The sequence below is a fragment of the Atta colombica genome, unplaced genomic scaffold (genome assembly GCF_001594045.1).
Source record: "Atta colombica isolate Treedump-2 unplaced genomic scaffold, Acol1.0 scaffold82, whole genome shotgun sequence".
NCBI classification, from domain to species: domain Eukaryota; kingdom Metazoa; phylum Arthropoda; class Insecta; order Hymenoptera; family Formicidae; genus Atta; species Atta colombica.
Window position 1 is genome coordinate 118547 of NW_017259575.1, and position 9795 is coordinate 128341.

General features: G+C 39.6%; 2 protein-coding genes across 9 annotated transcripts in view; one reads left to right on the forward strand and one right to left on the reverse strand.

Moving 5' to 3' along the window:
- The window catches only part of LOC108692796 (general transcription factor IIH subunit 2), a 4378-nt gene extending 1675 nt beyond the window's left edge, over positions 1-2703 (reverse strand). The window contains exons 1-3 of one of the 4 annotated variants that reach the window (XM_018201261.1): positions 2581-2703; positions 1915-1979; positions 1575-1776 (exon numbers count right to left, since the gene is read on the reverse strand). In XM_018201261.1, coding sequence (XP_018056750.1) covers positions 1575-1776; positions 1915-1976 — 264 coding nt within the window. In that variant the 5' untranslated portion in view covers positions 1977-1979; positions 2581-2703. Of the gene's footprint in view, positions 1-1574; positions 1777-1914; positions 1980-2128; positions 2160-2200; positions 2288-2580 lie in introns of those variants that run through there. The other 3 variants (XM_018201263.1, XM_018201260.1, XM_018201262.1) reach the window with 3 other exon arrangements.
- A 381-nt stretch (positions 2704-3084) lies between these two features.
- On the forward strand, positions 3085-9695 carry LOC108692795 (serine-rich adhesin for platelets). Of its 5 annotated transcripts, none has more exons than XM_018201257.1 (10): positions 3085-3163; positions 4753-4840; positions 5045-5187; positions 5277-5508; positions 5619-5794; positions 5873-6012; positions 6097-6309; positions 6420-6502; positions 6650-9130; positions 9332-9429. In XM_018201257.1, the coding sequence occupies exons 2-10, from the start codon at positions 4786-4788 to the stop codon at positions 9427-9429; spliced, it is 3621 nt and encodes a 1206-aa protein (XP_018056746.1). In that variant the 5' UTR covers positions 3085-3163; positions 4753-4785. The 5 variants fall into 5 exon arrangements, with proteins under 5 accessions (XP_018056746.1, XP_018056747.1, XP_018056748.1 ...); XM_018201258.1 differs by lacking the exon at positions 3085-3163 and adding an exon at positions 3362-3440; XM_018201259.1 differs by lacking the exon at positions 3085-3163 and adding an exon at positions 3451-3734 and having other exon boundaries at positions 5048-5187; positions 9332-9695.
- The last annotated feature ends 100 nt before the right edge of the window (positions 9696-9795 follow it).

Sequence of the window (9795 nt, forward strand, 5' to 3'; positions counted from 1 at the left end):
ACAGGATGTTCAAAAATGGTCAAGACCCCGTATTTCTTCGAGAGGGTGACGTTTTTGGAAGAAGCATTTTAGACAAAAGTTGTAAGATATAAAAAGATCTCTTTACAGATTTTATTAGTTTGACCTTGGGTGGCATCGCCAAAGTTAAGTCAAGATTAACTCGATTTTTTTTTTAATGGGACATCCTATTTTTGATACCAGAATAGCTGGTGTCAAGAGCTTTTCAAAATACTATAATAAAGTTATTTTTCATTAAATATTTTCGAGATATAAGGCTTGAAAGTTACAATACCGCCGGCATTAGCATTACGCAAGGTGTCTGACCGACGGCTAAAACTCTAATATTTATTAAGATCAAGGCTATTAGAGATTCCTCTTATTTTCGTTTTTATATTAAAAATTCATTTTTATATAAAAAAAAAAGTGTTTTAAAAAAACTCTTGACATCAGTATTAGATTTTGGCATCAAAAATAAAGTGTTCCATTTAAAAAAATCAATTTAATGTTGATCTTGGCGATGGCACCCAAGATTAAATTGATAAGATCTGTTTGAAAAGATCTTTTTATACCTTGCAACTTTTGTCTGAAACATTTCTTTTAAAAACGACATCCTTCCGAGTAAATCCGAGATTCCGACCTTCTTTGAACACCCTGTATAATACATTATTATATTATACATTATAATATTGTCCGAAAAGTTCGTGCCGACTAACCTATATAATTTAATAAATGTATATTAAAATTTAAATCTTCTGCGTTTCAATTTTCCTTCAAAATCGGAACTTTCCGGACAACTCAATATTTTAAATTATGCGTATATACAGGATGTCCGCAAAGGTTGGGTCCAAACTTAGATAGCATGTTAATGAGATTGAATAGAAAAAAATACATATATAAACTTATTCCAAAAATACTTCATTAAAAAGCATAAACATTCAAAGATTTACAAACAGATTCGTTTTTTATGACTTGTACAGAATCATTGAATAAGAATAATTTTACATGTCTATGGATTAAATCAACTGTTAGAATAATAAATATTTGAAAAGTTTTCCCTCTGCAAAACATGCAAGCTTGCATTCATCCAATTAATGACTTTTTCAAATATTTCTACTTCATAAAAAATAACAGTACTTAAATGCGCATTTTAAATACATTCTCAAAGCTTTTTGTTTCAATAAGATTCCCATAAATCAACAGTTTTGCGTACAATCTCGTAAATAAAAGTCAAAAGGAATCAAAAATTGATTATGAGCTAAGAGACGAAATTAGTCCATAGCCAATCACTGATCCAAGGGAATTGTTGTTAAAAAACTCATTCTCTCCAAAATAAAGTGGAATGTGTATTATGTATATAATCACATGACTCACATAACAAATTATAGAAAGCAATTCTGTTCTGCTTGTAAATCTTTGAATCTTTGTAATTTTTGTAATAAAACTTTTTCAGACATAAATTTTTATGAACTTTTCTCATCAACTCAACCTTATTAACATTGCTTTGATCCCATTTGTGGATATTCTGTACACAGGAGAAAGAATGCACAAATAATACATATATTCTTTCATTGTACCTTTAGAGAACACAGAAAACGAGTTGGTTTCAAATCTTGATTCGACATTGACTCCGAAGCATCTAAAATGATATAAAGATGCCTCATCATTCCTAATCTGGCACCCTGTTTTCTTTCCAATTGACGTTTTCTCTTGGCATTATGAATAATATCTGCGACAGAAGCTTCCAACAGACCATGGTCATCTTCCTTAATTGCTTCCCTATAGATTCCAAATAGATATACAATTATCAAGAATTGGTTGTTATATTATTGCATTGACTAGATGGATATAATTGTTATCTAGATCAGAATACTATATTAAATATACATGAATGTATAAACAACACAAAATCCATACCATGTTTTTTCATAACCAGTTTCCCAACGGTACTCCTTTTCTTCAAATTCTTCTTCTGCCATTATCTAGATAAAATATATTCTATGTATAATAAAAAAATATTATTAGAACAATAAAAAGCAAACGATAAGAACATCTTAAAAACTATGTGCATGTAAGTATATGGTACGTGTGTATGTATGGTGTCCTATGTACTTCAATGTATTTGACTCACTTGAAAAAAATATTTGTTCACTTTATATTGCACAAACTCGCACAAATCTTTGAAGATTATACTGGTGCTTACCATTGCGATAACACAAATCGACACAAGTCAACACAAGCGTCATTTTATCCTTGTTGAAATTCAGAGTTGTGTCGACTTGTGACTTGTGTCATCACAATGGAAAGCATCCACTATCATCAGATTCTACGTGATAAGAAAAGTAAGGCGATAATTTCGTCACCGTGCTATGTTACAGTCGTCTTTGCATTGGAAATGAAATGACATGAGATGTTGAAAGAAAAAAAGGAAGATGAACAAGAGAAAGTAAAAGTACAGAGAACGGTGAATCTCGCGTGAGAGGTTAAAACAAGACAAAGATTTGTAAAAATTCGATTCTGGGAATGAAAAATGGAAAATTAAGCTAGAAAATTTGAAATGTAAAAGCGACGCATCTCACGCACCGAATATTGCACATGAACCGGTAAAACATCGTATAGTTACTTTACAATTGATGGAATGTGGAGTTGCATCAATCTAAATTCTAACGCCAACACCCCACAAGGAGAATTTACGACGAGTTGAGAACGGAGCAAAGAGTATATTTCATTTTCAAAGAATAAAGAGAAAGGTTGAAATTGAAAAGTGACCGGAAAACCGTTCCGATTGTTTCCAACTCAATCCAACAGTACTTGAGTTGGTTGGATAGTTTGTTGGGACGCCAGGGACGCCCAGGGATGCCCAGGAACGCCAGGATATGCCTGGGTAAAATCCAAAGTTTCAGAGCATAGATTTGATAGGTTACCCGCGAAAATCCGCGTTCCGGATAGGTCGAGACGAATCGTGGTGGGTTTGGGGAAAGAATGAGAAAAGTTGAGAAAGGAAAGGGCAGGAAGATTACGGATCGCGATATTGCGATTGTTCGCGATTGATCGCGGTGCATCGTGGGTGCGGATCGCGGGCAAGTCGGAGCTGGTCGGAGCACTCGGAGCTCGGAGCATGCCGTAGCATGCCGGGAATGCCAGGCCAGGATTGTCGAGTAAGTGAGTAAGTATAACGTAACGTAACGTAACATACGATAAAACGTCTGATCTGACTGGATAATGGATATAAACCATGAGACGAAGAAAAAAGAGGACAGATGGGGGGGGGGGAGAGGGGTGTGTGCCGGGCGGCCGCCATCAGGCATCAGCCACCATGGCGCTGAGGGCGCCACTATCGGCCGACGCGATCGCTCATGGTTGCTGTTTTCGTCCAGTCTTGTGCGACAACGAGCCATTTTCCGAACTAAGGAAAATCCAGCCGTTCGTCAATTTCACCGTATGTAAGTGAGCATCGTTGATTCGCTTTCGCGACTGCAACGTTAATCGCGATCTGAGATTTCGTCAAGTGTTCAGAAAACGTTCATGTAAAGACAGGAAGTGAGTAGTTTGTACAAAAGTACAGATCGGTGACGAGAGCCATCTTTGACGAGCATCGGCTTGTTCGTGAGAGACAGTGGAGAGACGACGAGCTCGCATCGACGACCAACCACAACCGCGGCAGCGGCGACGACGACGACGACTACTACGACTACGACTACAACGCGGTAACAGCGACAACGACGCAAACAAAAACGGTGACGACGATAAAGAAAACGGCGCCAATTATACCGGCGCCAATGACACCGGTCTCTCGAATCTTACGATCGAAAAATAGTTGTCTCGTTCGTTATTAACACGAGACATGAGATAAGGCTGCGCGCGGCGTCCATACCAGTCCATACCCTCGTGGCGCGGGAACAATTGCGCGGCGAGTCACAATTGTCACAAAGTCAACGTTCGGCGCGAGTGTTGTCCATAATTCACACATTCGCGGCAATCGTCACTGGCCCCGTTTACAATCGCCTTGTATCTTACAGTGCTCAGTGCCGCACGCCCAGTCTCCACGCTTTCATTTCAACGTATACACACACGCGCGCACGCACGCGCGCACACACACACACACACACACACACACATTTCATTTAAATGTAGAGTAACGACGGTCTTGAACATTCTTCCTCATATTAGCTCCACAGTACTTCTGGCGATTCTGTAGATCACGAGTGTGCATGCGAATCGACGTGATAGGAGCGCGAAAATGCCTTGAGAAAAAAAAAAAGAAAGTAGATATTCGTGATCGCCGGCGTTCTTCGTCCTTGCGCTACGCTTCGATTTTCTCGTCGCCGAACGCGAAATTTTAACTTTACATGTAGGGTAAACGTACCCCGCTCCCATTTTCGCGCCAAGCAGGCCAGACCTCTCTCTCTCACACACACACACACACACACACACACACACACACACACACACACACACATACATACATACATACACACACACATTCTTCTATTCAATTAATTCGCATCAGGAAAGTTCGATCCGACGTTTTTCTTTTTCCCACACTGTCTCTTTTCTTCTCTTTCCAAAAATCCATCATGTACACCAAATAGAAATTCCTTATTCTTCTTGCCGTAAAGATCATTACATGTACAAAAATTGTAATCGTAAGATCTTAAGCAAATTGATCAATCACAAAATTGTGATCTCACATTTAAAAATTTTTGTATGTGTGATGGTCTTTACTGTTTAACGATATTCTTATTTAATTTTTAGAAAAGGGATCGCGAGACGAGAATCGTATACAGAATGGAGGGAGATGATGGCCCTTCAGCCATCGGTAATAAACCCACTGTTATTAAAGGTAATCGTTACGTTGATTATTACATTTTTATGTATTTTCTATCTCATTTAGAAATCGTATTTGATTTGTTTTTTTTTGTGTTTCACCTTTTTCACACTTAAAGAGTTAAGGTGTGATTTTATTTTGCGGAAGATAACATAATAAATATTTCACACTTTAAATATCGCTTGTGTTTCGCTTTCAATTACTTTTCTACTTCACCAGCAGCGCAAGAAGAAATGGGACGATTAGATGTACTGGTATGTGGACAGTGTCATTCTGTCTTTCATTTTGTCGAAGAATTTCAAGAACATCGCACAAAGGAGGGTGCCTGCTCCAAAACGTCACGTATTCGTGACACCAATGATGTTTGTATCTCTAGATATGTATACAGCACATACATATTACACAGATTGTAAAAAATTGCTTATTTGAAATGTTCCTTTGATATTTTTAGAATGGACAAAAAGCACAAGTATGGGCGTTTCTATTATGGAAGGATACACAAGTCCAAGACAGTTCAGACAAGGAGGCATCTAACGCGTGGACATTGTACCAGAAATGGTGTAAGATGGATACGAAAGTGAAGGAGGCTTGGGTCACAGCAGGAAAAACTATACAAACCTTTACAAAAATTAGTAACGCAAAGATGCAGGATACTCTGATGCAATCAAATACCAATGTTGAAGGTGACTGGTTTTTTCTTTTTTTTTCTTTTTTATAAATAAAAACTTGTAGAACATAAAACAAAATATTACTTTTATTCTCAAGATTAACCTTGATATTGGCTGTTTCACAGGTGCCAAACCGATAATAGTTCGTAAAGTTGTCAGAAATGGACAACCGGAAGAAACAGGCGAAGCTAAAAAAGATTCTGCGAAATCACTGGAAACAAAAACGCAAAAGATTGAATCTATGGAAATTGAAGTAGACAAGAAGGAAAAACCAAGACTGAAACCATCGATCAAACCCAAAGTATTACACTAGTTGATTGACTTGTTTAACAAAGTACATGTTCAGAATCTGCTTTTATTTATTTTAATATTTTTGTAGATCAAGTCTGGCAAAGCAACTACCGAAGAAGATGCAAACTTAAGTAACGAAGAATATATTGTCGATAAAATACTAGCTAAACGTTTTAATACTAAAAAGAGATGCTCGGAATATTTAATCAAATGGGAAGGCTATCCACAGTGGGTATTTTGTATTAATCGTACATGTATCTTTTTTTTCTTTTTCTAATAATTCTAACAGTCTGAAATATTTCAAATTTATAGTGAAAACAATACATGGGAATCTGCAGAGGCTGTAGCAGCTTGCAAAAGTTTATTGGACGAATTTGAGCGGAGTCTCGCCAAGCAAAAGGAGTCTAAAGCAGCGCAACAGCATGCTAATACAAAAGTCGTCGGACGTGTGAGTTTGCCGTTGCAAAAATCAGTGATAAAAGCTGAGACTAGTCAGCCTGGACCAAGTACTGCGGCTCAAGTAGGGTGAGCAATTTGGCTAGTTTTTAATTAAAAAGTGTAATTACGAAACATTTTTATATTTTTATAAATCACTGATGTTCAATGCGAATTTGCTAATTGTTGCGTATACGTAGACGCCCGATGCGGTCTAGTAAATCAAAAGCGATGGATCAAGTCAAGCAATGGTGTGGTTCGATGAAAGATGAAGAGAATGAACGTATGTATTTAAATTACTTGTGCACGTGACAGATAGTTAATTTTGCAATCGACATATTTAATATATTAAACGTGTATTAAATAACATATTGAATGACATATTAAATATACGCCATTTGAATTAATATTTGTACGTGTAAATTTGTAGTGTTAGGTAAAAGGAGGATCGATGATTCAGAGAGCGATTCGGAAGAAGGAGGGAGCAGTGCCGCAAAGAGAACGAAAGGTGACACAGGCAGTGATGACGAATGGACTGGGGAATCTGAAGACGAAAGACTATTAGGCCGTAGCGACGTGATCCAACGTGCATTCAATCGCGCTAATGCGCAGTCAAATGGATCCAACAGAACCTCGGTTTCATCCACTGATCTAGCAACATCATTAGGATTGCAATCTCCAGATGGAGCGAAATCTAGCCAACCGCCTGTTTTAGTGGCTAGTGCCAAGGGAGTCGTTAAAGTCGATCCCAAACAAATGCCGAATTTGGCTTCCGGTCTCTACGTTATGTCGCGAAAAGATGGTATCATCAAATTGAATTCATCTCCCAGTGGGAAACTAGCGGTTAAAGGATCTTCGACGCAAGGTGTTGTAATGGTTCAAAATCGAGATAATACAAACGTAATAAAAAAACAAGTAATCTCGACGTCGCAGTCCAATTCGATGACTCCTGTGAAAGTCGTTTCGAAAATGGATGGAAGCCAAGTGGTAACGCAGATGAAGGTGGTCACCAAGGCCGTTACACCGAAAATGAGTAACGTGCAGAAGAGCGAGCCTATAAAGATACAGCCGAAACCGGATCCGTCGCAATTACAACAGATACATGTTGTGGCTGCAGTGCCAACACCGATAACTTTGCAACCAAGAATACCTACAGGTGTAAGATCTACCCCTGTCACGCCTCAGCGAACGGTAGATGGTCGTCCTTTGCTACCTAGACCGTCATTACGTCCGACAGCAACAACGAGCGTTCTTGGTACAATTCGTACGCCCGTCAGAGCACCTGCACCGAGACAGATTCAAGCGCAAGTGACGCGTCCAGTGTTGCAAAAGCGTACGACGACGGTCGTAAGTACGCAACAGACCGTTTCACCGGTTGTCACAGTGACCGGCACGGTTACACAAATTAGGCCAAAATTCACTGTACTCACAACATCTCCACAGTCCAAACAGGTAATCAAAACTGGTACCAATCCAGTACAATCACAACAACCACCAACACCATCATCACAACAAACAAAACAATCTTCGAAGACACCAATAGGTAAGGCACAATCATCATTATTATCTCCGCAACAAAAGTTATTAATGGTAAAGAGAAAGGCCCAAGAAGCAGCAGGCATAAAACCAGGTGGTCGTGGACTTTTGGCAGGTGCTCGTACCGTTGCGGGACGAGGTAGAGCGAAAATAAGTACCGAAACGCCTTCGATAGGTCAGACAGGAACCAAGCCTCCGAAGGAAAGCAAATTAGCGGAAGGTGATGGACTTCACATGGAATTTCACGAAGTTGGTTCGGAAGAGAGTAGTAGTGAAGATGAATCGGATCTTCCCCCTGCTCCCGAGCCGGATGCTATTACGGCTCCAGAGCCTGACAGTCCACCGCGTCCATTTACATTATGCCCTCTCACGGGACGCATAATTGGTCCAGATGGTGAACCGATTGAACAACCAGATGAACCTGAAACTAGTGAAGTAATAACAAATTCGGCTATAACAAAAACGGTCACTAACACGTCCGAAACTACGTCAGCAGATCTAGCCACGACTGTCGTCGCCAACGCCAATACCAGTACTATCACTCCCACTACAACCACGACCACCGTTACTGCAGCTGCCTCTACCAATGCCACCGCCGAATTGGTCTTACCTTCTCTTGACTCGCTCACTGAAAGCGGTGGTATTATGAGAGTAGAGATGAGTCCAGGTGGAACGACCGGCACCATTGTCCAAGACAGTGAAACAGCACAGATTAATCTGTCAAATGTAACGATATCTGCGCCAGATTTACCTTGCTTGGACGATACCGCTTCTACAGTAGTAGTGACCGCCGCTCCACAGCCTGTGTCCACAGCAACATCTTTGACAGAGACCGTCATTTCTAGTTCCGCTGAAACATCCATTACTACGGTATTGTCGACAGTTCCGGCGACATCTACCGTTACTATGTCAATGACAACGGCGGATGTCAAGGCTGGGGAAAAGATACCGGAGGAGAAAAAAATAACGACGAATGATGCATCCAATCTAGTTACTATAGCCGAACATGGCGTCGTCTATCAAGTCGCGAGCCAAGCCGAGGATGGACAGACCCTCCTTGTGACGCATGGCGCCGATGGTGAGCAGCAATGTGTATATGTCACTACCGAGCAACAAGGAGATGACGGATCAGTCTTGACGTTGGATCATGCGGTAGCTGAGGCTGTAGCGCAGTTGATCCCCGATCAAGTAAATCTCACGCCCCAGTTTTATGTAAAGGAAGATGGAGCAGAACCAACGGAAAATTCAATGGTTATGTCTATAATGGATAACACAAATGCATCCGATGTAAGTGGAAACCAAGAAGACAACGATGGACATAACGAAGGACAGTCCGTTATAGCTCAGGTGGTGCAAGCTGAAGAACCCACTCCAGGTAATAATAATAATAATGTTCACTTGGTTGCGTTCTTTGTATTTTCAAGTAAAGATTCTGAAATTTTTGTTTACATTGCTCCTAATGTGAAATATAAACAGTGTATACTGGTAATAACAAAATTATCGAAACTTTTTGTATATAGAAAGAATGAAATATTTAATATTTTCATCCAATCTCTGATTTTTTTTCCCCTTTTAGGAGGAACTAGAAGGGTAGTGCTGTTGTTACCGGACGGAAATTTAATGATGACCGAAGTGGATGAGGATCAGTACGCTGCTTTGGAACTTGATAAGTGAAACCGGATATCATTTTGCGCATATGCTAATAAAATACCATGCCAATGCATCGAGTTGCATGTACGCGCATATTGTACGTTTAAAACGTGATCGTGAATTGTATATATGTAAAAACGTTCAACGTTCGTACAATTGCACGTTAATGACGTCTTAATATTCAATGACTAGACTAAATGTTGTAAGACGGAGAAATAGCTGGTATACTGTAAAAAAATCAGCACACACCAAGAAAAAGTTAAATTTTTAGATTAAACGAAAAAGAAATATGTTTATACATATTACTACATACTACATACATACATACATACATACAAGATACATATATGTGCGCGCGCGCATACACCTCCCCCCCCCCCACACCCACCC